This window comes from Necator americanus, chromosome II (genome assembly GCF_031761385.1).
Source record: "Necator americanus strain Aroian chromosome II, whole genome shotgun sequence".
Taxonomy (NCBI): Eukaryota; Metazoa; Nematoda; class Chromadorea; order Rhabditida; family Ancylostomatidae; genus Necator; species Necator americanus.
The window spans coordinates 14310582-14335878 of NC_087372.1; the positions used below are offsets into that span (position 1 = coordinate 14310582).

At 43.4% G+C, this 25297-nt stretch overlaps 13 protein-coding genes across 15 annotated transcripts; 4 read left to right on the forward strand and 9 right to left on the reverse strand.

Annotated features, from left to right (window-relative positions):
* Positions 1-3161: 3161 nt before the first annotated feature.
* Positions 3162-3539, forward strand: RB195_017812 (uncharacterized protein; the record flags this gene model as incomplete). Its single annotated transcript, XM_064184975.1, has 1 exon — positions 3162-3539. The coding sequence occupies one exon, from the start codon at positions 3162-3164 to the stop codon at positions 3537-3539; it is 378 nt and encodes a 125-aa protein (XP_064040856.1).
* Positions 3540-3856: 317 nt separating this feature from the next.
* On the forward strand, positions 3857-4141 carry RB195_017813 (uncharacterized protein; the record flags this gene model as incomplete). The annotated part of the gene is made up of 1 exon (XM_064184976.1): positions 3857-4141. One exon carries the CDS (start codon positions 3857-3859, stop codon positions 4139-4141), a length of 285 nt encoding a protein of 94 aa, XP_064040857.1.
* Positions 4142-4171: 30 nt separating this feature from the next.
* RB195_017814 (uncharacterized protein) lies at positions 4172-5114 on the forward strand (the record flags this gene model as incomplete). The annotated part of the gene is made up of 2 exons (XM_064184977.1): positions 4172-4422; positions 4847-5114. The coding sequence occupies 2 exons, from the start codon at positions 4172-4174 to the stop codon at positions 5112-5114; spliced, it is 519 nt and encodes a 172-aa protein (XP_064040858.1).
* On the forward strand, positions 4438-4800 carry RB195_017815 (uncharacterized protein; the record flags this gene model as incomplete). The annotated part of the gene is made up of 1 exon (XM_064184978.1): positions 4438-4800. The coding sequence occupies one exon, from the start codon at positions 4438-4440 to the stop codon at positions 4798-4800; it is 363 nt and encodes a 120-aa protein (XP_064040859.1).
* A 619-nt stretch (positions 5115-5733) lies between the features above and the next one.
* RB195_017816 (uncharacterized protein) lies at positions 5734-6114 on the reverse strand (the record flags this gene model as incomplete). Its single annotated transcript, XM_064184979.1, has 1 exon — positions 5734-6114. The coding sequence occupies one exon, from the start codon at positions 6112-6114 to the stop codon at positions 5734-5736; it is 381 nt and encodes a 126-aa protein (XP_064040860.1).
* A 19-nt stretch (positions 6115-6133) lies between these two features.
* Positions 6134-6646, reverse strand: RB195_017817 (uncharacterized protein; the record flags this gene model as incomplete). The annotated part of the gene is made up of 1 exon (XM_064184980.1): positions 6134-6646. One exon carries the CDS (start codon positions 6644-6646, stop codon positions 6134-6136), a length of 513 nt encoding a protein of 170 aa, XP_064040861.1.
* A 140-nt stretch (positions 6647-6786) lies between these two features.
* On the reverse strand, positions 6787-8382 carry RB195_017818 (uncharacterized protein; the record flags this gene model as incomplete). 3 transcript variants are annotated; one of them, XM_064184983.1, is made up of 4 exons in its annotated part: positions 6787-7215; positions 7274-7629; positions 7692-7819; positions 8093-8382. In XM_064184983.1, 4 exons carry the CDS (start codon positions 8380-8382, stop codon positions 6787-6789), a joined length of 1203 nt encoding a protein of 400 aa, XP_064040862.1. The 3 variants fall into 3 exon arrangements, with proteins under 3 accessions (XP_064040862.1, XP_064040863.1, XP_064040864.1); XM_064184981.1 differs by lacking the exons at positions 7692-7819; positions 8093-8382 and having other exon boundaries at positions 6787-7275; XM_064184982.1 differs by lacking the exons at positions 6787-7215; positions 7274-7629; positions 7692-7819 and having other exon boundaries at positions 8089-8382.
* An 8-nt stretch (positions 8383-8390) lies between these two features.
* Positions 8391-8606, reverse strand: RB195_017819 (uncharacterized protein; the record flags this gene model as incomplete). Its single annotated transcript, XM_064184984.1, has 1 exon — positions 8391-8606. The coding sequence occupies one exon, from the start codon at positions 8604-8606 to the stop codon at positions 8391-8393; it is 216 nt and encodes a 71-aa protein (XP_064040865.1).
* Positions 8607-15749: 7143 nt separating this feature from the next.
* On the reverse strand, positions 15750-16127 carry RB195_017820 (uncharacterized protein; the record flags this gene model as incomplete). Its single annotated transcript, XM_064184985.1, has 1 exon — positions 15750-16127. The coding sequence occupies one exon, from the start codon at positions 16125-16127 to the stop codon at positions 15750-15752; it is 378 nt and encodes a 125-aa protein (XP_064040866.1).
* Positions 16128-16630: 503 nt separating this feature from the next.
* RB195_017821 (uncharacterized protein) lies at positions 16631-16837 on the reverse strand (the record flags this gene model as incomplete). Its single annotated transcript, XM_064184986.1, has 1 exon — positions 16631-16837. One exon carries the CDS (start codon positions 16835-16837, stop codon positions 16631-16633), a length of 207 nt encoding a protein of 68 aa, XP_064040868.1.
* Positions 16631-17111, reverse strand: RB195_017822 (uncharacterized protein; the record flags this gene model as incomplete). Its single annotated transcript, XM_064184987.1, has 2 exons — positions 16631-16919; positions 16978-17111. The coding sequence occupies 2 exons, from the start codon at positions 17109-17111 to the stop codon at positions 16631-16633; spliced, it is 423 nt and encodes a 140-aa protein (XP_064040867.1).
* Positions 17112-17412: 301 nt separating this feature from the next.
* Positions 17413-18141, reverse strand: RB195_017823 (uncharacterized protein; the record flags this gene model as incomplete). Its single annotated transcript, XM_064184988.1, has 1 exon — positions 17413-18141. One exon carries the CDS (start codon positions 18139-18141, stop codon positions 17413-17415), a length of 729 nt encoding a protein of 242 aa, XP_064040869.1.
* A 110-nt stretch (positions 18142-18251) lies between these two features.
* On the reverse strand, positions 18252-18818 carry RB195_017824 (uncharacterized protein; the record flags this gene model as incomplete). The annotated part of the gene is made up of 1 exon (XM_064184989.1): positions 18252-18818. One exon carries the CDS (start codon positions 18816-18818, stop codon positions 18252-18254), a length of 567 nt encoding a protein of 188 aa, XP_064040870.1.
* Between the last annotated feature and the right edge of the window lie 6479 nt (positions 18819-25297).

The window sequence follows — 25297 nt, forward strand, 5'->3', positions numbered from 1 at the left end:
AAACACCTCTCGAAATCCAGCTTAACGGATCTCTTAAACGCTTTTGTATCGTTCGTACTGCATTCCTCGGGGGTTTTTTCCCGTCAATCATGTCCAAGCATTCGTGGCCCAGAAAGAAAAAGAAGAAAACACAATACAATAATACGGCAAGAAAGCCCTCACTACAGTTATAACCACTTCCAAAATAAAAATTTGATGAGGCTGCTGGATCCTAGTCTTCGCTTCGGAATTTCCGATGAATCAGATCATAGATATATATCCAAATCGAACATTCAAATGTATATTAGAGGAATTTTAACATCAATATTTTAGCAAAACGGGCACAGCGTGCACGAACAATTCTAAAGAAAAGAACTTCCAGCAACCAACTGCAAGTTGATCGAAAATCGACAGACGAAACCTGTAAATCTTTTGTGTAAAGTTTGTAGAAGTTCTAAGAAATCAAACGCTAAGAAAATCACTGTTAGTATTTTGTACAGAGACAGTCTGGAACAGAACAGTTCCCTTCTTATTTGAAAAAAGCTTTGGTATTTCCACTTCAACGACAACGACAACGTCTTACAAAGTGCTTGCGAGTGAAAAATGTTACCATCATCGTTTCTTGACACTTCTCTTATATTCAAAGACGAATTAGGTGGTAAATAAAACTCTTTTTTTGTGACGAGCAGAAATCTCTTTCGTGTATTAAGCGATTTGTTTTTCGTTCAGTTCGATCCATTCAGAAGGATTTGCAGGAGCCATTGATGCAGTACATTTAAAGTCATTTTTTTGCGAAGCCTTGCGTGACAAAAACAGCGAAATCGTCCTTAAATATATACTGCTTCAGAGCATAGTTCTATAATCACAGGGATGCCTTTATTTACGATCTGTAATTAGACCATGATTTGTAGCATTTGTGCAGAAAGAGATGAAATCCGTGGCACAAACCAACGATCCTTTTATTCGGTTGTGTTAAAAACATTACATGAAGTACAGGGTTTCGAAAGGGACTCAGCTCGATACATCACACTCATACTTTGCTAAATGCAAAGCGAACTGCAAACTCACAAAGTTTCGATCCTCATCAAAGTGAAGCCGAGAATAGAAAACACCTCTGTATCCCACTCTCGTCAAGCTTAAAAAACTTCCATTCAATCGAGACACAGAAGCTGTTACGGAAGACTTGGACAACCAAGGCATCTCCTTGGTTACTAAGTTACTATAAATATAGGGCACATCAAGATAATTAGAGTTATACAGTAAGTTTGCGACCGGAGCTCCGCTAGACAGTTTCGCACAAACTTATCTAACATATTTAGTGCCACTTTTGTGAATGCAATGCTAAAGGTGGAATTGGATGACAGTGAAAGTTGTTGGTCGGCAATTACACCCCTGGGCTTTGGCTGGTGAGACAGTTCTCTGTATAGAATCAGCCAACGGTGACCGAATGCAACGATACATATCAAAAAATCAGTTTTCTGCTGAGTCTGCAAGAGGAGTAGTTCATGAGAGACGGATGCGTTCCGGGTGTTCAACTCACGTTCGCTCAGAAAGAACAACATATCCAAATCCACCACTTATGTCCAGATTGGGAAATCGACATGATGAACGATCCTATCTCCGAACCAGGGAGGAAACTTGTGAAGCGTAGAGATGCGTAGAGCTTCCTGTAGAGTAGAAACGACTAGCAACAGCCGACTCCGCGATGGACCTCTTCAACATCGATAAACAACGGGTGAAATACGGATTCGAGGCTCTTCCAGACACCAGACGATCGAAGATTAAAGACACCAAGGAAAGTAAAATAGGGTGAGACGTGATGCTTTCCAACATCTCCGTCGGACCAGAGCCGTGAACTACTGGGTTTCTCGCGTTATTCGAAGCATTACATGAATGGTGCCGGTCCGCTTTTCTGATTTCTTCAACAAGTCCATCAAAGAATAACTGGATTCTCTTTGTGTCCCTTCCTTACGGAGCAACTCTTGCACGCATTCGGACAAACGGAGATGTTAGAGAAAGGTCACACATACATAATGTACATCCATAAATACACTCGTTCACGTGTACGGGTTGTTACCTCCACGAGGATGGACATGATCGTGTTGAACCAAAGTCATAAGTACCTTGATAGGACAAATGCGCGAGGCGAGCATTTGCATATTTGACAACATCTGCACGTCTCGTCAGACCGAACTGTAAGCCGCGGTAGTGTTAATTTGAACAAACTACAATTTCTTGGATATTGCAATATTTGTTGTACCTTACAGGTGTTGCCGCTGGGTACGTGAGACGCGAATAAGAGAAGTCCCGCCATCAAACTCGTACAAGTCCATTCATTGCACACTTACTGTAAACAAAGAAATAGGAGGCTATGATGAATGACTACAGGTTAAAAGAGTACTAACTTATGATCGCAAGTGCTACGCTCTTGCCTAGGCACTAAAGATGGCAAAAAAAGATGCAGTCCATAACGGGTTCAATAGTGATGCCCAGGATACCCATCAGATCTGCTTGGAAGGGATTTTATCCTGCACCACCAAAAAGTTTATCGCCCCAAACGTCAGACAACGATGACCCTCCATAAACAAAGATGTTTCAAAGATGCTTCAGATTCGTATTGGAGACAGAAATCCTGATCTAAAATGGAGGTTCTGAAGTGAGGTTTTGGAACAACATATAAGAGCACTTCGCGTTGCTTCTCAGATGTCAGGTTTTGCAAGATATGGAACAGCTTCAAAAGATTCTTTCTATGCTAACGTTTAGTTGAACTGAACACAACTATGCTCATGCATGAGACCCCAGCGTATATATATGTATATTATATAATAAAGGATGGGGCCACGTATACGAGTCTGATTGCTACCTGCACGTGGTGGCCCTGCTTTAACTAAACGCAATCAGGCGTTCGAGTGTACGCATTGGGAACGTACGAGCTATATAACCTGCACTGTTATATGGCGAAAGCTTCCCATACATTGCAAAAAGGTGATGTCGTCCAGCACATCGCCAAAGCCCATAACCTGAAAGGTCAACTGCCTGAAGGGAGCATGGAATCTTTGGCAACAACCATTCGTTTCGTCACGCAGAACTGCCGAACACTATCGAGTGAACTCCAACAAGCCGCTCTATCCAGACTTCTGCGATATCTCTGAGTGCCTTTTGCTGCACTGCAGGAAACACGCATGAAAGATCGGCCTGTCATCAGCATCGAAAATTACACCATATACTGCGGCGATGCTGATGAGAACAAAGTAGGTGGCTGCGCGATAGCTGTGAGGAACGATTACAAGAACCTGATGGAGGAATTTGGCTCAACGTCGTCTATATGCGCCTTTTTAAGACTGCGGGATCGCAGAGGACGTAAACTCTGGATCGTAAGTGCCCACGCACCTACGGAAACCGCTGAGCACAACACCAAGGACGCCTTCTATGATGAACTCAAAGCTTTGATGTCTAAAATACCAAGCCAGCAGGTGGTCATTGTCGGGATCGACGCAAATGCGAAGATGGGACTCGAACAGCAATGCGATGTGGCACGTCAGAAAATGGTGACTATGTAGCTGAGTCGCACTGTGCGAACAGACGGGCCTCATCATCGCCTCCACGTTTAAGAGGAATCATCGACGCCGTTAGCTCATGTGGCAGGGGTCAACCCTTTTAACGTCTGAAGAGCAGCGCAAGCGGAATATGAAGACTCTTAAGCTTCATCTCGACTACGTTCTCTGCTCGACTGCGAGGAACATTCCTCAGTCAGATATCCGAAAATCTAGAGCTGTTTGGGACGTCGCGTTCGACTCTGACTACCGTTCAGTTCTTCTCAGCTTCAATACGGCTCCACAAAAGAAATCGAGGAGTTCCTCTTCAATCGAAAATCGACATGGCAGGTCTGAAAGACGATGAGTGCAGAACAAAATTCCGCCAACGTGTGTCAATTCATGTTGGAGTACGGACCAGGAAGAAGTTTAGCGATGCGGATTCCTTCACAAAGTGCATCCAGGACGCTGCAAGGGAAACGCTCCCGGTTCTATTGCCGCGGAAGAAGCTTGCCTTTGCATCTGCAGAAACAAAATCCACATGCAATTCTGTATGTGTCACGCACAACGCTGGTCACTTCAACCAGGAAAAGCGTCTTAGAAGGAAGCTGCGTCGTCAACTGCAATAAAACCGCGATAACGAGTGGACGTGAAGAGCGATGGAGTTTGAGAAGGCGTGGGAGGACAGGAACCCGCGGAAAGCCTATGCTCTACTAAGCAGCAAAATGAAAAGGTGTTCTCCTGTGCTCAACACTGCCAATGGAGTTGCTGTCGGCGAAGCAACCCTTCCAATTTGGAAGGAACACTTCAAGACTTTGCTGAACCGGCTAGCACCGTCAGCTCCTGAACTCGAACACGTTCATAGACCGACATATGCGGTTAACGAGGAGCCACCGGGTCGGAGGTCCTGGTCTGTATTCAAAAAATGAAGAATGGAAAATCTGGTGGAGACGACGGGATTAGCGCAGAAATGCTAAAATATCTTCCTCCGTCTGGGATTCGTGAGATGACAAAGAACATCCGTCCAATATGGATAGACGAAAGAATACCCGATTCGTGGAGACACGCTATCATAATTCCCCTCCACAAGAAGTTAACCGTCACGGACCCCAGGAATTATCGAGGAATCTCTTTGCTGCGTGTTATGTACGAGGTATTGGAGCGCATTATCCTGGACCGACTCAATAAACATAGCGAAGAAACAACGCGCGACGAGCAAGCTGGCTTTCGTCTTGGCCGATCCACGATTGACCAGGTGTTCATCGTCAGGAGAGTGATCGAAATCTGACAGCGGTATTCGGAGCCAATGCAACCAGCGTTTCTGGACTTTGAAGCCGCGTTCGACTCTCCTCGCCGGGGACGTCTTCTCAACTCACCGATGGAGTACCAGAAAAATTCGTTCGCTTGCTTGATGACATGAATCAACGAACAACTGCTGCAGTTCGAACATCAGCCGGATGTACAACACCGTTTGAAGTGGTAACTGGAGTAAGACAAGGGGCAGTGGCAGGACCTTTCCTGTTCAATTTCGCAATCGACGACATTATGCGAAGAACAATCGACAGGTGTCCTGCCGACATTGTCTTAGCACCATCAGGTTAAAATCCCACCACAGTCAGAGCATAGCCTTCCTCTGATGAATATCTACTTTGGATACGATTTTAGAGGATTCAACACTTGGAACAAAGACCGTTGGCGTGCCACATTCTCGTAAATAATCCATTTCTCATCACCAATTGTGCAGGAGTTTTAGGAAAAAAACGGTATCACGTTTAATGAAGACGTGTGCCATTAAATAAACTTCATTTAGTTCACGAGGAACCCAAATATTGTGCTCGCTTACGTATCCCAGTTTTTGTTATTACTTTCTCGACACCAACCTCAGTTTTCCCTTTTGACGGCCGAGAGTTCTGGAGATTAAAATCACTGCACAGATTTTTGTGAACCATTGTTGGCACTGACGTCCTTGTGGAATACTTTCACCGTAGACATAACTCTTCAACTTTTCGTAAGCATGACGAGCGTTCTTTGCTTTACGGAAGCAGCACAGTAAAATATGGCGAAAATGGGCCCGCGTATGTAAGTCTTAGTGCAAGTGCAAATGTTACCTGCAGGTGGTGATCCAGCTTTTACTAAACGCAATCAGCGGGAGCGTAGGAGCTATATAACTTGCTAACTAACTATATAACCGTCATATGGCAGAAGGTTCCCATCACCTTGATCACGTTGACTCCCGTTGATCTTCGCACTGGTCGAGCGGGCGCCAGTAATTCTTCCATTTGTCCCGATCGCGTGCCAGAGTAGCCCAGTGGTTCCTCCTTTCGCATGGGACATGAAGAGCATCATATTTTTCTTTCAAGGACTTCGTGAAGAAATCTGACCATCGGGTCGGCGGTCTTCCTGTAAAGCGCTTAATATCGCAGGGAACCCAGTCGCTCACGGCTCTGGTCCAACGGTTGTCATTAAAGCGCATCACGTGTCCGGCCCACCTTATTTTACTTTCCTTGGGAAACGCGGCGGCGTCTCTAATCTTCGATCGCTGACGTAGGAGAGAACTTCGAATCCCGTCGCTCACTTGCGTGAAACGGGATACTCCTAGCATCACTCTCTCAATTGCGCGTTCAATGACGCTCACCGCGTTTTCTTCCTGCTTGCGAAATACCCAGGTTTCCGAAGCATAGGTCAAAGCAGGAAGGAGTGCTTTGACCTATGCTTCGGAAGCAGGTGGTGTTGAAGAGGTGAGCACGGAGCCGGGTGTTCCTGGTCTTCTTCAATAAATCCTCGATGCTCTTGTACGCTCCCCAAGCCGCTCGTCTCCTCCTGCCCAGCTCGGGGGTCAGGTCATTCATCATGTTTATTTCCCGACCCAGATAAACGTAGCTGGTGCATTCGGATATGTTCGTTCCGTTGAGCGTGAATGGGGCATCCGAGACCCATCCGTTCCGCATGAACATCGTCTTTTGTAGATTCAGCTGAAGACCGATGCATCCACATGTTTCGTCGAATTCGGTCAGCATTCGTTCCGCTTGGCTGATGCTAGGTGTTATCAGTACGATGTCATCAGCAAAGCGCAAATGGTGTAGCTGCCGACCATCAACCTTCACTCCCATGTCGTCCCATTCCAACTTTCGCATTGCGTTCTCGAGGGTGGCTGTGAATATTTTGGGTGAAATTGTATCACCCTGTCGGACCCCCCTCTTCACGTCAATGATGATGTTCTTGTAGAATGGCGAAATTCCGGTCGTGAAGTTACTGTACAACTCTCGAAGTACCTTTATGTATGAGTAGGGACGCCTTGGTTGTCCAAGGCTTCCACGATCGCTTCCGTCTCAACTGAGTCGAAGGCCTTTTTCAAGTCGATGAAGGTGAGACAGAGCGGCATCTTGTACTCTCGGGATACCTCGATGAGTTTCGAAACAGTGTGAATGTGGTCAATCGTGCTGAATCCTTTTCGAAACCCTGCTTGCTCGCATGGCTGTCCTTCATCCAAAACTTTTTCAATCCCATTAAGGATTACTCTTGTAAAGAGCTTGTAGATGACGGACAGTAGGCAGATTGGACGATAGTTGCCGATGTCATGTGGATCTCCCTTTTTATACAACAACACGGTCTTGCTGGTCTTCCACTGTTTAGGAACCTTGCATTCCGACAGATAACGTGTAAAGAGCCTCGCCAGGGTGTTGATGAGTACTGGCGGAAGGCTCTTCAGGTGTTCTGGTCTTATTCTGTCGGGACCGGGTGCCGTACGATTTCTTACTGACATGATAGCATGTCGTATTTCGGACGGGAGAATCTTTGGAAGGACATGTCCGTCTTCCCTCAGATGGTGAGGAGGTAAGTGGACATGGCTGTCGAAGAGAACTGTCAGAGTAGAAGTCGTAGATGATTTTCTCCATCCCCCTTCTCGATGCAATGGCTGTTCCTTTTGGGTTCCGGAGAGCAGTCATCCTCGTCTTGCGACTGGCGAAGTCTCGATGGGCATAGCGGATGCTTTTCCCCGCCTCTGCAGCTTCAGCCAGCACTTCTGCTCTTCTCTCTTTAAGGTCTTCATTTATCGCCTCTCTGCAAAGCCTTGCGAGGTCGGACGTGAGTTGTTGGTTCCCTGCGGCTCGTGCTGCTCCACGCTGGCGTATCAGCTAAGAGTTTCAAGAGACAGGCCCCTCTTGGTGGTTTTAAAACTCTCAGCCTTCTTCGCGCAGTCGTAAAGGTGTTCAACAAGCCGGTCATATTCCTCGTCGATGTTGTCCATTGCGGAATCTTCCCAAAAGCCGGCTAGCGTAGCGAAGAGATCCCAGTTGATGGTAGTCCTGGGATTTCACTCTCTGAACTTGGCGGATTTCTCTGCTCTCCTTGTGAAGGAAAATTTTCCTCGGAGGAGGCGATGGTCCGATCCCGTATAGAACTTTGGTACAACACCGACGTCCGTCAGGCAGAACCTTTTACTGACGATGATGTGGTCTATTTCATTACGATACCCTCCATCGGGTGACTCCCACGTCCAGCGTAGAGAGGAGGGCTTTTGGAATTGCGAGTTCCCATGGATGGTCTTAGTCGTCATGATGAACTCGGAGAGCCTCTACCCCTGGTCATTCCATTGTAGGCCATGGGTCCCGATGTAAGGTTCCTCCGGCGTTCTTCTTGGGCCACCCTTGGCGTTGAAATCGCCAATTATGACCTTGTAGAAGGCATGGTCTTCTCGGTAGAACTTCTCCAGGTCCATATAGAAAGCTTCGACTTCTTCTTCTTCGTAGCTTGATGTTGGAGCGTAAGCGACACAGATAGTCAAAGCTGGTGTTGGGCCACATCTTCTCATCCGCAGACGTCCGATTCGGGTCGTAAGTTGTTCAAAAGAGTCGATGTTCTTTGCCATACTCGTGTTCACAAGGACGCCAACTCCACCAACGCCTCTACTGTCCTACTGCATGTTCCTAAGAACAGTTCTTCTCCAGTTTCATATACGGCGTTGAGAGGGTGACGTCGTCTCGTCTCGGTCAGTCCGATGACGTCGTACTTGATCTTCTTGTCTTGCATCATCAGATCTTCGATGGCCACTTCCGATGCAAGCGTACGTGCGTTATAAGTACAGATCGCCATCTTAGTCCTTTTCCGTTTTGGTAGCCTAAATGACTCCTGCAACCCCGTCCTACCTGGCGCTACCGTACCAGGCTTTCCTCCGGAATCAGGAGACTCTTTTCTATTACTGTGTTTTGCGTAAAAATTTTAAAACCCATGGGCAGGTTGCAAGCCTCTAGTCCCATGAGTTTCTGGGAGAACTTTCGTTCTCCCGGAGTGGACATGTGGAGCTTATTTGTTGGAGGCGACTCCAAACCGCCTCCCTTGCACCTCCCAGTCACTTGATTGCAGGCTTTTCGATTTTAGAAAAAAGAAAGAATTTTAGAAAAAAAAAAACTAAATTCCGTCTGGAATCTCTAGCGAACGCTGCTCTTTCAGTGCAGTTTCAGCTTCTCTACAGCATTCTATGTGTACTGAGAAGGGAAAAGAGAGCAATGATCAGCAACAAATGATTTCATTAACAGTTCTGGGAAGTAACTTGATTTTATAGACACCTAGTAAATGGATGACGATCATACGCTGTTGCATGATATCGATTTCACTCAAACAAAATCCCTGACTAAATATATAGGATTTGCATGACATATTTTTTTTAAAGGAATCAAAGCAAAAGAGTGGATAAATAAAAAAAATGAGTGGGAGGAAACCTTCTCAGAATAAATTCTGAGGAAAAAATTCCGGGGAGAATTCTTTGGATTTCTATGTTGAAGCTGTAGGACGTCGACAGTTTCTAAATAAAAATAGAGCCGAGTGCAGAACTCGCAAATTCGACTCTAGGCAACTTTTTTCAAAAGCCATTATGCGTCGGTGGCCTCACGGAAACGAGAAGTTTTTCCACATCGCATTCGTTTGCAGCAGCTTCTTGCAAGAAATAACACGCTGTGTTCGGCTCCAATTCTTTGCATTATGCGGTTGTCGGAGGAGGAATTTCATCTTTTCTGCACTTCCAGAATTGCACTAATGCTTCTCCGGAAGTGGTGCATCCAGCAAAGACATTTCGTCTTTTACTCAAGGGCAATGTATCACCAAACAGGGTTGCTGAAACCTCTGGAGTTCGAGGTGCGGATGATGTACCACTATGAGCGTAGCCCCACTCAATTCTTGAGATGTGAGAATGCGCCACCTTCGTGAGCGCTCTGCATCCACGATCGAAAAGCGGTGAGGTTTTCTCAGCATCCTGTTCAAGCGAAACCAGTGAATAGGTTGCCGAGGGGAGAGGACGTATACAAGGACGGCACGTTCTCAGGTACGTCGTAAGAAGAAACGGCGTTTCTCACGTTGTTTTTTAAGGCGACTAAGGAGAAGTGAGCATGCTGACGTTCACTGTCGTAGCCTTCACTCCTATCTCTATATTTGCCCACACAGATCCCAACATTGGCCATTGTATGACACGCTACCTTTAATCCCTGGTACGAGGTTACGATAGACACGTTACTGTTAAGAGATGCCCCCTACCAATGCGCGGTCTGAGCCGTTCCAGAAACTAGAACTTTATAGTCGACAAATTCGTGAATTTGAAACATCCGCTGATCACAGCAGTAAAAGTAGACAGTAGTAAAAGTCGAGTGCGAGTCCGTAAACCTCTGCAATGAACTGGGGGCGAATACATTTGCCTAATTCTGAAGGGATTGGTCTACGGTTAGCACTTTACCATATTCTTCACCATTTAGGGCGAGAAGGTAAAGCCCCTAACCGTCTTTTTTTTCAGTGGGGTTACGGGAACTATCGGAGAGGTAGCAATGAATGCGAGAATGAGTCTGGAAGTTTTCTGAATCTGTTAAAAATTGTTTTTGTTTACACTTTTCACATGCTTAGCACATTTTTGAAATTCGCTAATTTGTCACCGGTTACTCCTTTTTTTCGACCTATCACAGCATTTTTGAACAAATGAACTCTAAGAGGTAAATTTTTTAGGGATTGGTTTGAAATCAGTGCAGCTCAATCAAATAAGACTGCGTTTGTATTAACAAAGTGGTTCATCAAGATGATGTTCCTTCTCTGAAATTTTATATAATGATATATGTAGGTGCAAAAAAGTACTTTTTTTTGCTTAAAACTACTAATTTTTCATCTCTAATGATTAATAGTGTTACGACAAACGGAGATTAGCATTTTATAAGTTTAGTTCATGATATGAAAGAGGAAATATGAAGTGAGCCTCGTAGTTGAACACAGCGACGTTGAAATAGAATAATTCGATTGCTGGCAGATTGATTTGCTGCTTAAGTTTGAATCAGATAATTCTCATTGAAAGACAGTGTTTTTCACTTAAAAGACTTCATTGGAAACTAAGAATGACTCGTTTCAATTGAAGTAGCGTTCTCGTCAGAGAAGAAGGATAGTACGCCGTCAAAAAATTACGGATTCCTAACATAGTCCATGTTGTACGAGCAGTAATAAAGGTATGGATGATAACCGAAGTGTGAATGAGAGAAAAACTTGCAAAGATATTATATTGGAGTAGAATTCTAGAAAGTCCTGATGGACTTAAAGCATTTTTTTAAGGACATTACAAAATTTTCGTGCCAGGAGTTATGTATGTGATAAGGATTTTACTAGTGAAAATCTGAAAAATAAGCTAAGTTTGCATAAATTCTTTTCCCGGTGGACCCTTCAGTTTCTATCAAGAAAAATTTCATAGTAGGAATGAAAAACGCAGAAATGCTATGCCAAGAACGTTGCCACTTTCAACTTCTTTCTGTAGCAAGGGCAAGTTTTTCCAAAATTCAATTGCCCGCACACTTTGCCGAGTGTTCCTGCACAACCATCGAAAAACTAAACGGCAAGTGGTAGTAGCAGGAGTAGAAGAGAAAACCGGCTAATGAAGGAAATGGTAGGTATTTACTGTTCGGAAGAAGCAATTTGTTAAGGATGGTGCCTGTCAGAAACTTTCTACAACACGTATAGATGTATTCTTTGGGACCGGAGACGATTTCCCTATCGATATTCACATTTGCTCAGGGAAAATGATACAAAACGATGAACGCAAACTATTTTTCGTGCGAATTTTCTATTTTAAACCGTTTCATATTCATCTACGGGAGAACCAACGGGTCCTTTATAAAAACCTTTGTGACTGGTAGTTGTGGTACGTGATTGGGTTATGAGGTGCTTGGGAGAATAAGTCCATGATGCCTCTAATTTTTCCAGGCTTTGACGAAGGCAATAACGCCAAAACGTCAAAATTCGTCAATTGGCCAGCGGGGAACTCGAGAAAAAATTAAAATCCAAGACGATGCAGATTATCTAGTTGCCCAAATTATTAGATAACCTTAAATCTTGTATTAATTTTATGGACTAAAATTAAAGGATAAAGTCACTGGAGTATCAATCCACTTGCGGATGCGCCAACGCGTTTTACTGGAATTCGTAATCGTTGAGGTTTTGGAACGCGTGTTGGCCTACACAATGACTTGCGGGGGCCAGCCGATGATCAAGTCAGTGTTTTTATGAGGATGTAGCGCAGTCAGTTAGAGGTTCCGAAACCTCGACCGTATGGCTACAACGGACCTCTAACCGACTGCGCCACTCCTGCCCCATCTACTAAAATTATGCATTAAGAATTAAGTGGTAGTATTAAGCGGTATTGCTTTTAAATTCGATCTTTATTGGTTAAGTTAATCATAGAAAGCCTGACAGAGTTCTTCTAAGTACAGAGTTCTGAACACAGGAAAAGATCTCCGTGAAGATTTCACACTTAAGGTTTCAGGACGGGAGCTTGGCTACCATACCGCATGGACGTGCGACTGGAACAACGTCACGCTCCTTATACAAGTTTTGACCAGTACCGTAGTCTGCCTACCTTCTTTATTTCGAATCATTTTAGCTATATTAAATAAATTTTGGGTCGACGAAAAAAATCTAAAGAAACAAACTAATAGGCCAGAGCTTTTAGGTATTGATCAATACCTATTATGTATCATGTGCTGCCTATATAACGTTCTCGAAGCTTCTTTGCAAAAGGTGTAAAAGACCGGTTCTCTTTGTTCACTTAAACCAAGATGTCGTTTCCAAAACAACATCGTTACAAAATTTCAGAAAATTCCGCAACATCGCGCACTGCTCTGTCGACCGCCGAACCATGACTTTGAACCTCTAATTACCATTTCTTCAACGCAGTAAAAATAATTTCTGCTGTTCTTTGGCAGAAAACACCTCCTCTCAGTTCGATGAGATTGGTCCAGCTGTGGCCGACTCCTTTGAGGTCCAGCCTCCCGGTTCAGGAAGATAATAATCGCTAATCTGCCTTTTAGGTGGATGATCACTGTAGTGACGAATAATGGTGACTATACCACGACTAATTTTCACTCCAACCTTCACTGAAAGATATGAAAATAAAGAAAAGAATGTTCAATCTCTTGAAACTTCTTCTTAAACCTAACAAATAAATAAATAAACAGTTAATTAAAATATGAATAAACATTGCGCTTCCAAATAGATTCTAGCAGCGACGAAACGCTCCTTTTCAGAAAAAAATAATGTTGAAAGTTAGATTTGGCACTCTGAAATTCGCTTCACTAATTCCAGATTCTATTCGCAAAGAAAATGGACGGGCCATAACTGCCGAGATGATGTGCACTATTTTGTGGGAAATGCGAAGACGAAAAACTTTGAAGCTGACGAAATGCCAGTGAGAAGATGGTGATGCACCCTCGACTGTAGGACAACTAAAGGGAGAGCTGGGATTTTTTAAACTGCACCGAATATTTGACTTGTTTTAGAAGAAAGCATGTGGGATTCCAATACTGTCGAAAAAAAAGACAGAGAATTACTATTAAGTTATTGTAAAAAAGGCTAGACATCTTAACCAGGTATTCAGGATACAAATTTTTTCACTAAGAAGAGAACTATTTCAAAAGCAGTCGTTTTTGAATTGAATATAGAGTTAAATTAAGTATTTTGTTGTTATAACTTACTAACCATTTTTATTTATTGCTTATTTATATAATCATTTTAATTGATTTCCTTGAGCTGTAGCCAAGATTGGTATTGATCGCCTTTATTAAACAACGGCTAACGTTTCGGCGTTATCGCTTTCGTCAGAGCCTGGAAAATTCAAAGCCATTAGTGATTTATCCGCTCAAGCGCCTCATCACCCTACAGAAAGCACCCAAACGGTAAGCAAACTAAAACAGCAACACATTGGCTAGTACTTACCTCATTAGCTAGACTTGGGAACGCAGCAGACCACCACGTACCACAACTACGAGTCACAAGGGTTTTTATATAGGGACCTCACGGCCCGCCCGTAGATCAAAACCCGCATATATAATCATTGTTCTTTATTTGATACACAATATGTGTTTTGATTGTTCAGAGAATAATCCAATTGTATTTTATATATTAACTTCACATATCTCATCAAACGGTAACTTTCATGACTGACCCCTACAACGACGAATGCAGATACGCCCATAAGCGAGAAGAAATATTGCTGTTGGAGAAGATTGAAGTATGAAAACAATAGAATGGAGTATAAAGGAAGCGAGGAAGCCTATGAAAATAAAAACTTTTATAGATTTATTCTGAATAAGGACATTTTTTCTCAAAAAGGTGACTCCAAAAGATTCGGTTGGTGTTGAAGAGGGCCGAGATGAGTATTCAGCAAGTAATAGAGTTTCGTAGCTGAATTCGTTTAGCTTCTGGAGCGTGAATCGTGAAACAACGCCTGTGAAAGAGACATGATCATCTGTTTCTTATGGATTTTTTCCCAAAAGAAGAATGGGACCATTATTAATTACTAAATATTAATACAAGAATGAGTGTAAAAATTAAATACATAAATATTAATTAGGAAAATGATATTTTATAATATTTTCTAAAGAAAATTCACATGATTACGCTCCCATGAGCTATTTCCAAGAACGAAAAGTATCGTATGCAATTTGCTTTTATATTTTAGAATTCATAGTTTTCCACGTAAATTTTGTTACTTCGTGGTGGAGAAAAATGTTACTGATCATATCTTCAGAGTTTGGTGCATTACATCTGTAGTTTACAGCCAATATTATTGAACTGAATGTTCGTAAATTCGTGCAAGAGGACGCTAATCCGCATGTTTCATGTCAACTGATGAGAAAATTGGTTAATTATAGAAGTTGGACGTAATCTCCATCCAGTGCATCTACGGAGGCTGTCGGCAACAAATCAGCAGCTCTCCAGTTTGACAGCCATTTTTGAACTTTAAACTTAGATGTCCTAAATTGTGTTCTCTTCCACGTTGCGTCCGTAGTTGTTTGTTTCAAGGGTGGTACGCTGGAATTGATGAAAACCACTGATCGTAAAGTATGTCCAGCAAATATTCTCATGTCGTGATGAATTATCTATTTCAAAAGAGCAAAATGAAAAAGAGAGCTCTTTTTTAAAGAAGTTCGATAAAATAGCTTACTTCCCAGATTGAATGACTTTCACATGAAGAATCCTTCAGCGCGATGACAATTTCATTGGTTTTAGATCCATGAATTTCCAATTTTAACCCATCCCACTTTTAAACTACTTCTTTTGTTAAGGAAAAAGCAGAGGTTTGAACTTCTCTTATTTCTCATCTTAGAATCCATTCATACTGCCAGTTGGAAGTTATACAGGTGTCGGCTTGAGACTTCGAGCTGTAATAAGGAACTGTAGCACAATGGCAGTTTTATTATGAAAAGCCACCACTGAAAGTTGTCCTCAGCTCATTTTAAATCATACTCAATAAGTCGTATATGAATGGGTTATCCTTTAAATAATACGTTATTCTATATTCATTTTAATTTCAAATTGTAACAAAAATAGCTACTTTAATAGCAGAAATATGCTCTTCTTCATTTTGAACTATCCTTTTCCATCTTCCTGTTGTCTTTCGAAACCTCTTCTAAATCTCATATATTTCTAAAGAAAACTGCTTCTCTGCTGCCATTCTGGTTCGAGAGTATAGTTTTCGACTTGAAAGTTTTGAAACCACTGTTGACACTACTGGCGTTTGCTTATTCTCTATTCCCCATATATGTCTTACACCTTTCAGTGGTTTTTTGCCGCTGTTAAGCTCATAAAGCAAACTATTTCGGATATGCCGTCAGTTCCATTGTGATTTGCAAGAAAAAGCACTTGAGATCCGCCTGGACTCTCTAAAACTTCCGATAGTACAGTAGCAATTGACTTATTGACTTATTCGGCGGGCTGATGTCATCGCCTGACGCGATTACCCGCATCTTCGCCGAGGTGTGCCGTCCTTGAACACAGCTCTGCCCAACCTTCTCGATCTTCTGCGAGAGCTTGCACAGGACCAATCCATTCGTCGCTGTTCCATATTCTGCAAAGCTTTACGTCTCGCCTGAACTGCCTATCCACACCGAGTGTCCTCAGGTCCTCTTTCACCGCGTCAGTCCAGAACTTCCGTTTTCGGCCAGGTGGCTTCTTCCAGTTCGAACCCGGCAAACTCCTCAGAACTCGTTGAACAAGGCGATCTGCCGGTCTCCTTAAAATATTACCAAAGAAGCGAAGACGATTTACTTCAGCCACTTTCGATGGCGTTGCAAGATGTTGATGTCTTCCACGTGTCATCCGCCGGTATACCACATCAATTTCTACGTATAGGTCTTCATTGTGGCATACCCATGCAGGCCAAAAGTAGCCAAGTAGCCGTCTAAGCAGCAGTCAAGCCTCTTCATAACCGTTGATGGTGCTGCCCAAGTCTCCGATCCGTACAGAGGGGCGAATTACGGATAGGTATACTCGCAGCTTGACTTCGTTGGTGATGGGGGTTGACCACAGGCATTTCGTTAAGGAGTTAAATGTAGAAGAGGCCTTAGCGCATCTTTGCTGAACATTTCTAACAATAGAACATAGCTGCCGTTGTTCTTCAGCGTACATCCCAGGTAACAGAACTCATCGACGAGTTCTATCGGTTGTCCGTTCACCCTGATTCCCGTTCGAGGTCTCGAAGAGATCCACATCTACTTGCGTTTATCAGCGTGTAGACGAATTCCATAGGTTGCACCCAGCTTTGACACAAGATTGACAATATGTTGAAGTTTCCTACCGCCTAATATAACAACATCATAGGCCTACTCGAGATCAGTCAAGGAGCACCCTGATGGTGCTAAGACAATGTCGGCAGGACACTTGTCGATTGTTCTTCGCATAATGTCGTCGACTGCGAAATTGAACAGGAAAGGTCCTGCCACTGCCCCTTGTCTTACTCCAGTTACCACTTCAAACGGTGTTGTACATCCGGCTGGTGTTCGAACTGCAGCAGCTGTTCGTTGATTCATGCCATCAAGCAAGCGGACGAACTTTCCTGGTACTCCATCGGCGCGTTGAGAAGACGTCCCCGGTGAGGAGAGTCGAACGCGGCTTCAAAGTCCAGAAACGCTGGTTGCATTGGCTTCGAATACCGCTGCCAGATTTCGACTTCACTCTCCTGACGATGAACACCTGGTCAATCGTAGATCGGCCAGGACGAGAGCCAGCTTGCTCGTCGCGCGTTGTTTCTTCGCGATGTTTATTGAGTCGGTCCAAGATAATGCGCTCCAATACCTTGTACATAACACGCAGCAAAGAGATTCCTCGATAATTCCTGGGGTCCGTGACGGATAACTTCTTGTGGAGGGGAATTATGATAGCGTGTCTCCACGAATCGGGTATTCTTATGTCTATCCATATTGGACGGATGATCTTTGTCATCTCACGAATCCCAGACGGAGGAAGATATTTTAGCATTTCTGCGCTAACCCCGTCGTCTCCACCAGATTTTCCATTCTTCATTTTTTGAATACAGACTAGAACCTACGACTCGGTCGGTGGCTCCTCGTTAACCGCATATGTCGGTCTGTGAACGTGTTCGAGTTCAGGAGCTGACGGTGCTAGCCGGTTCAGCAAGGTCTTGAAGTGTTCCTTCCAAATTGGAAGGGTTGCTTCGCCGACAGCAACTCCATTGGCAGTGTTGAGCACAGGAACATCTTTTCATTTTGCGGCTATACCGTTTTGGTAGAGCATAGGCTTTCCGCGGGTTCCTGTCCTCCAACCCCTTCTCAAACTCCATCGCTCTTGACGTCCACTCGTTATCGCGGTCTTGTTGCAGTTGACGACGCAGCTTCCTTCTAAGACGCTTTTCCTGGTTGAAGTCACCAGCGCTGCTCGCGACAAATACAGAATTGTATGTGGATTTTGTTTCCGCAAATGCAAAGGCAAACTTCTTCCACGGCAATAGCACCGGGAGCGTTTCTCTTGCAGCATCCTGGATGCACTTTGTGAAGGAATCCGCATCGCTAAACTTCTTCCTGGTCCGTACTCCAACATGAATTGACACACGTTGGCGGAATTTTGTTCTGCATCCATCATCATTCAGACCTGCCATGTCGATTTTCGCTTGAAGCAGAACTCCTCGGTTTCTCTTGTGGAACCGTATCTTGGTGCTGAGGAGAACTGGACGGTGGTCACAGTCGAACGCGACGTCCCAAACAGCTCTAGATTTTCTGATGTTCCTAGCCAGAACGTAGTCGAGCTGAAGCTTAAGAGTCTTCATATTCCGCTTGCGCTGCTCTTTAGACGTTAAAAGGGTTGACCCCTGCCACATGAGCTAATGGCGTCGATGATTCCTCTTAAACGTGGAGGCGATGATGAGGCCCGTCTGTTCGCACAATTCGACCAGACGGTCACCGTTGTCCGACGTGCCTTATCGGATTGCTATTCGAGTCCCATCTTCGCATTTGCGTCGATTCCGACAATGACCACCTGCTGGCTTGGTATTTTAGACATCAACGCATTGAGTTCACCATAGATGAAGTTCTTACTGTTGCCCTCAGCGGTTTCCGTAGCTTCGTGAGCACTTACGATCCAGAGTTTACGTCCTCTGCGATCCCGCAGTTGTAGAAGGGCGGATCTAGACGACTTTGAGCCAAATTCCTCCACCAGGTTCTTGTAATCGTTCCTCACAGCTATCGCGCAGCCACCTACTTTGTTCTCATCAGCATCGCCGCAGTATATGGTGTAATTTTCGATGCTGATGACGGGCCGATCCCTCATGCGTGTTTCCTGCAGTGCAGCAAAAGGCACACAGAGATATCGCAGAAGTCTGGATAGAGCGGCTTGTTGGAGTCCACTCGATAGTGTTCGGCAGTTCAGCGTGACGAAACGAATGGTTGTTGCCAAAGATTCCATGCTCCTTTCAGGCAGTTGACCTTTCAGGTTATGGGCTTTGGCGGTGTGCTGGACGACAGCACCTTTTTGCAATGTATGGGAAGCTTTCGCCATATAACAGTGCAGGTTATATAGCTCGTACGTTCCCAATGCGTACACTCGAACGCCTGATTGCGTTTAGTTAAAGCAGGCCCACCACGTGCAGGTAGCAATCAGACTCGTATACGCGCCCCACAGTAGCAAAAGACACAGAACGAAGTGAGTTTACTTACTGCGTGACTTTTCCAGTTGCACAATTTAAAGTCTGAATAGGAATGGATAATATGCCTCCATTTGTTCTAAAGGACCCAACCTAAGTGGTCTCCAGGATGTCCAAGCTCCATAAGTGGGAAGGAACTTAGCTGTGCTATCACTTGACACAGGTCAAGTCCCTCCTATTTGTTACTTTTGTTTCCACTGTAATAGCTTGCGTACTTTCCCCTAAAGCTCAAAACCAAAACTCAAATCGAAGTATTCCATCTTCCATGAACATCACAGAACACACAACAGAAGTTGAAAGAAAAGTAGCATGGATTTTTTGTAGAAGCTAATTGAACTACTTACTTCACGTTTTTCGATATTGCCAGCTCCAATTAAACTAGATTGACTTCAACCATTTCGCTAATACTTCCACAAAAAGTGAAAATTCCAGAAAGTTGTTCTGGTGGTCAGGTGGACTTGGTGGTTTCAGTGATAATTTTTATTGTTTACAAACCTTTGTGCGGTTTTCGCAACTATCCTAATTCACGGATCGATGTCCAAATTTAGCGTGTTTCTCCCCGAATTCCATTGCTTTCCTGTGATCTTGAGAGAGGAAATTTTTCTTATCTCCGCCATACTTTTTATACCGTTGCTTCTCTTGAAGGTAAACTTAACCGTAGTTTCAGGGTCTACGTAATCACAAAACAATTTCCTCAGTTATCTTCTCTCATCTATCCCGCACTTGCCAGTAAAATGTGATCCGTTTCTATAACAGATTTGTTTTTTTTTGTATCAAGCACCAGTATAGCAGTTCCATGAAGCTTAAGCGCAGCGTATCACGAAATTGACGTTGATTGGAAACTTTCAATGAGAAGATAAGGCTGCAGATCACGAAAATGAGTGGGACCATATCAATTCACCCTAAATGGCTTGAAAAACGACGTTAGATAGGGATTTAGCGACCTTTCCTGAACTTCTTTATGAGCGACCTGGAAGCGCGCCACATCTGCAAGTGCTGGAAATGCGCCGCGTCTACTAGTGAGTGCTACAGAGTCAGCTGCTTATTGACTGTCCGTTCGCTCACAGTCGCGACGCGTATGCCTGCGCTGGCAGACGTGAAACTTTATTAGGTGCCGCGCAGGAAGTTTTCATCGACAAGGCCGTTTTCCCCGGCGTTTTTCAGGAAATTTGGTGGAAAGTGAGGAGGTGAATCGAGCGCGATCGCGCTCATACTCTTAACCTACATACCTAAGCTTATCCTTTCGTGGAGGGACTCCAACATCATCAATTTCGTGGTATACTGGCTTTCATAGTTGTTAGGTTTTTCCAGTCTTTGTCTCCACTACATATTCACTGCAGACTCTACGTCATCTTATGTTGATACCTGCACGAAGACGTTCATTGCGTTTGTATGTTCATTGAAATAGTTCCAATTAGAGAGTATAATTTCCAAATCCTAATCCTTAATTTCTACTTTATAAAGGCACGAAAAATACATTCGTGTCAAAACGACCCAAAGCCTAGTGCAGTTGCGTAAGCCGTTGTGTACGATATGGGGCGGCAGAGCTAGCGTTTGCGATCGAGGTAGGACCTTAGTTCTTATTACAGAGTAATGGGTTAGTCTCACATCGATTACAGTCACTCATGCATTTGCAGTTACGCACTCCAGTTCAGGTCGTTATGACACGAGTAGCACGAAGATAGTGTATTGCAAAAAAACCACACTATTTATAAGGAACAAGTGAATGTTGGAGAACAAGCAGCAAAAAAATGGAGGGTGGTGATGTTTCAGATTCAAATAAGCTGTTGTCTTTATTTTGGAAAATAAAGTGAACATACAATATACACAGAATACAGCACCAATAATTCATTTGAGAATACAGCGATTCAATAATTTGGTATAAACGGAAGGTTATAAACACATTACTGAGCTCAAGTGTATATCACTTTCGCTTCCATATATCTTACAGTGATGCAGGATACAGCACATGGAGATTAAGGGATACTGCTCCCTGATATTTAGTGTACCTGTTCCAGCTCCTATCTACATAACCTAGATGTTTCCCCCTTCTGCCCGCTGGCCGCCTGTGTTTCGTATGTACTCTCCTGCCCCGTATCCTTGCTTGTCTATTGTCTTCTCTATTATTGCACACTGCAGTGTCTTGTAATAAATGAGGTTTCATATAAAACTACTTAAAGGAGGAAAAAGTAGCATGCCATCAAGCTCCAACCACTTGCCACCAATGTAATCTTTTCGTAGAAGCGTTTACCGACCACGCCATTTGCTTTGCCATACTTGCCCAGCACGTACGATTTACGTGCGCATTACTCACATCTATTCATAAAACACAACGCAATACCACTGCATGCAGTCTAGGCGAATGCGATGTAATAGCCGAAGCAACCAAACCTACCGTGATATTGCGAAACCAAAAAAGGAGACAGAGGCAGTCAAACCGGCCTCTTTATATTCTCTGGACTTGAGTGGGCGGAGCTTCGCGTGAGAAGGCACTCTATGCGCCAGCTCGCTGATAAGAGCGCGCACATTTGGCCACCAGCGCAGCAAAGCAAAGCTCCAGGCCAACTTTGATCGAGGGAACCGAGGCGAGTTGCGACAGTTGGAGTTACACTGCGATATAACCCACCGAATAACCACATTCCGATGAGTGTATTCTTATATTTGTAAAATTCAGTACCAATTGTGAGTCCAGTTAATACACGTCTTAATGCTAACTGATACAGTCTTCTGATTGGAAGAAAAGCTCTCTAGTACGTTACGACCATAGTGTGAGACTTTTTTTCAAAAGGTACCTTGGAATAGTGTTTAAAGAACTGCGGAAAATCTCAAAAGATGCATCCTTAGAGGCGAGTGTAGCGCGCTCGGAGAGAGGTGCGCCTGTGGCAATACGATCATTGCTTCAGGACCGGCCCAGTACCACCTAGGTCCTTCATTCCTCCGAATTCGATAAATTAGATCAAAACACTGACTCGACAGTCGGTCCGCCACGCAATTCACTGTAAGGCTGCTCGCGTCTCAAACCTCGAACCATTCAGAATTGAAGTCGGACGTGTAGACGCGTCTTCATAAGCGCAGATGGACGTGGTGCACTTTATTCTTTACCATTTTACGCCAATCACGTCACCTGAATGTAGATTTCCAGTTAGCATCTTTCCTATCCCTTTTCACAAAACGTTTTAAATCGTTCACTATAGCCTTCTCAGGATTCCTCGCTTCAGAAAATTTTAGACTTTGTGCTGTTCTACTTTTGGATTTTATTTTTTTAGATTTTAGACTGCTTTTATTTTTTTAGAAAATTAAAATGGAGTGTCAAGTGGACAAAAGGGTTTCTTACATTTGATTGACATGATAGGGGTGCTGAAGATGAGACTGGTGCTGTGTGGAGACGCAGAAATGCTTAAAAATACCTCCTGCCATTTGCGTTCTTACTTCAGAATTGGAAATTTTTCTCGACAACGGATTGTACACTGGCCGTTCCAGTTGCTGCAGGTTGAGGAAAAATCCATTTTCTTCCACTTTTTCTGGAAATGAAAAGAAAAAAGGAAGAAGGAAATAAATAAAAGCCTACTGCGACCTAAGAATAGGGCACTCTCCCTTGCTGCTCTTCTACTCGTTTCAACAACTTTCTCACTTTGTTCAGTAGTTTTTTAATGTCACTTATTGGTTTTTTCCAGTTTTTTTTCTATTTTGTTCGTTTTTGCAAGTGTTTTCTCTCTTTTTTTTTGAATTTTTTAAATGTCTCATTCGGTACCTTCAGTGCACACCACCAATCTCCCAAACAGCTTGAGAGGTCTCATCATCTCGACTAATTGCAAAAAAACTGAAGATTTCGAAAATATGTTCGTCGACCTAACACAAAGTACGACTACAATAACAAATTAATTTAATTAAAGGCATCAATCACCCCACGAATCTGGGGTGGTGCGGGTTTCAAGTGGGTTATGCCTATACGGGGTCCTAGATTGTCAGAAAGAGGATGATTCCGTCCATTTCTTCCTAATTGCCGTAAAAAAACGGCCCGGAAGATGCGGCTTCGAGCGTTCCGGGCGCTGTTGTCCATGAAGAGTTCTATTGGAGCGCGCCAGCCTTGCGCATGTGCCACTTCTTCCGGGCCGTTTTTACGGCAATTAGGAGGAAATGGGCGGAATCACTTTCCTCCCCATAATCTACGACCCCGTATAGGCATAACCCACCTAAAACCCCTACCACCCCTGATTCGTGGGGTGATGCCTTTGAAGTTTATATTTTATTATTATATTTGTTTATTTACATTTATTATATTTTATTATTATATTTATTATTTTATTATATTTTATTTGTAGTCGGGAAGAGAATTCTCTGTATAAGACCAATGTCAAGAACATGCTTTTGAAATCCCAAATTTGAATTCTCTTCCTTCGCTCAAGAGACAGATTACAAAAATATGTGGAAATAAAAACTACTGAAATTTATGCAAAATTCTAGTGTAAAATGGTGAATCATTCATTGCACTCGCACCATGCACCAGTGCACACGGCATTGTTCGAAATTATTAATTAGTCTGAATTCTTGTCTACTTTTTTGCAAGGTTTGCTTGAAGAGTGACGCAAATTAACTGCGAGCTCACATGGTTAGTGAATACATTTTTTTTCCAAATTTTCTCCTTACAGATTCTATACGTACACTACAGATTTGCCAGTGTTCTTTCCTTAGATTGCTTAACTTGCTGGATCGGACGGAATGGTTTCCTTTCGACGCACTATGACCGCGAGCAAATCTGTAGATATTTTGCGCATGTAAACTCGCCCAGTTTTATCCTCATTCTCATGATATTCGTAAAGTGTTCAAAGACACGGAGTAGTTACGGTTTGCATCGTACTCTCCATGAAGGCATAATTTTCGTTTGCTCACAGTTCAGCGACATCTCTCCTCATTATCCCTTCTTTAAAGGCTACAGGTAAGCGTGCGTTGGTCAACAGTTCGTACAGTTGGCACTTCGTCCCATAAAAATACCTGCATGGAAAAAAAAGCTATCGAAGTACGTCGCAGAACCTCAACATGAGATCTGCAGGTGGTTCTCGAACGTCATGTGATCATGTTTCGCGAAAGCAATTCCTGCTACTGTTTTCGTGAAGAACCGCAGTGGGTCCTGGACAGCGTGAGTCTCCTTCCCGTCTAGTCCCATAACAAGCTGTTTACTGGCTACAAACTTGCGCTTTTGTAGCTTGTGCTCCGTTGCACATTCACTTCCACCTTTTTCTCGGGACACTTGTATATACTACTTCAGCCCCTTTCAATCTCTCTTCAGCATGTCTGCACATTTTGTTTAGGTTTGATTTCATCGAGAAATACTAGTCAAGTCTTTATTGTTGTCCATGTTATGCAAATTTTGTTATCTTTATCTGCATGCGGGTCAGGTATAGTTAAGTGCTGAGAAGTTCCACTGCATCTGTGCCCTAAACGGTTCGACACAACGCCCACCAACATAGCTTTCATTGCTCTGGTTGTCGGTAATTTGGTAGCAGGCAAGCATTTACTCCTCTAATGTTTTGTTTTTTCATGAATCACAACGGTCCGCAGTTATCTGTTGTATAAATTTGCACTATTCAATACCTGCACAACGGAATATTCAACTAACATCCTATTAAATTATCTCTTTATTTGTTTTTGTTTTAGTCATTTCATCTAATAACATCATTGATTGCCTATGATCTTATAAAGCACCTCCCCTTTTTTCCCTTAATTTTCTTCTATTCAGTTACTATTCTCCGTTTTTAAATCTCACACCTAAAAGCATCACTCCACGAATCTGAGGTGGTACGGATTTCAGGTGGAGTATTCGTATACGGCATATTAGATTATGGGGAGGAGAGTGATTCCGTCCATTTCTTCCTAATTGCCGTAAAAAACGGCCCGGAAGATACGGCTTCAGGCGTTCTGGCGCACTATTTTCTACAGGGAATTCGACTGGAGCGCGCCAGCCTTGTGCGGCGCCGTATCTTCCGGGCCGTTTTTTACGGCAATTAGGAAGAAATGGACGGAATCACTTTCCTCCCCATAATCTACGACCCCGTATAAGCATAACCCACCTAAAACCCCTACCACCCCTGATTCGTGGGGTGATGCCTTTAAAAGAAATTTACCGTTGCTCTGCCTCGCACTAGATTGTAATGATTAACATCCTCCTAAACATGTATTCTGAACGCAACTTCACAAAATACTGCACTAATTTGCCTTATGCTTCTATGTTCGTTATTTATTCATTTACTTCCCTCTACGTCAGTGAATGCCGACACTTATCAACTAGTTTGATTTTCTTGTAAGCTTTATCCAAAAAAAATCCTAAGGATCCTAA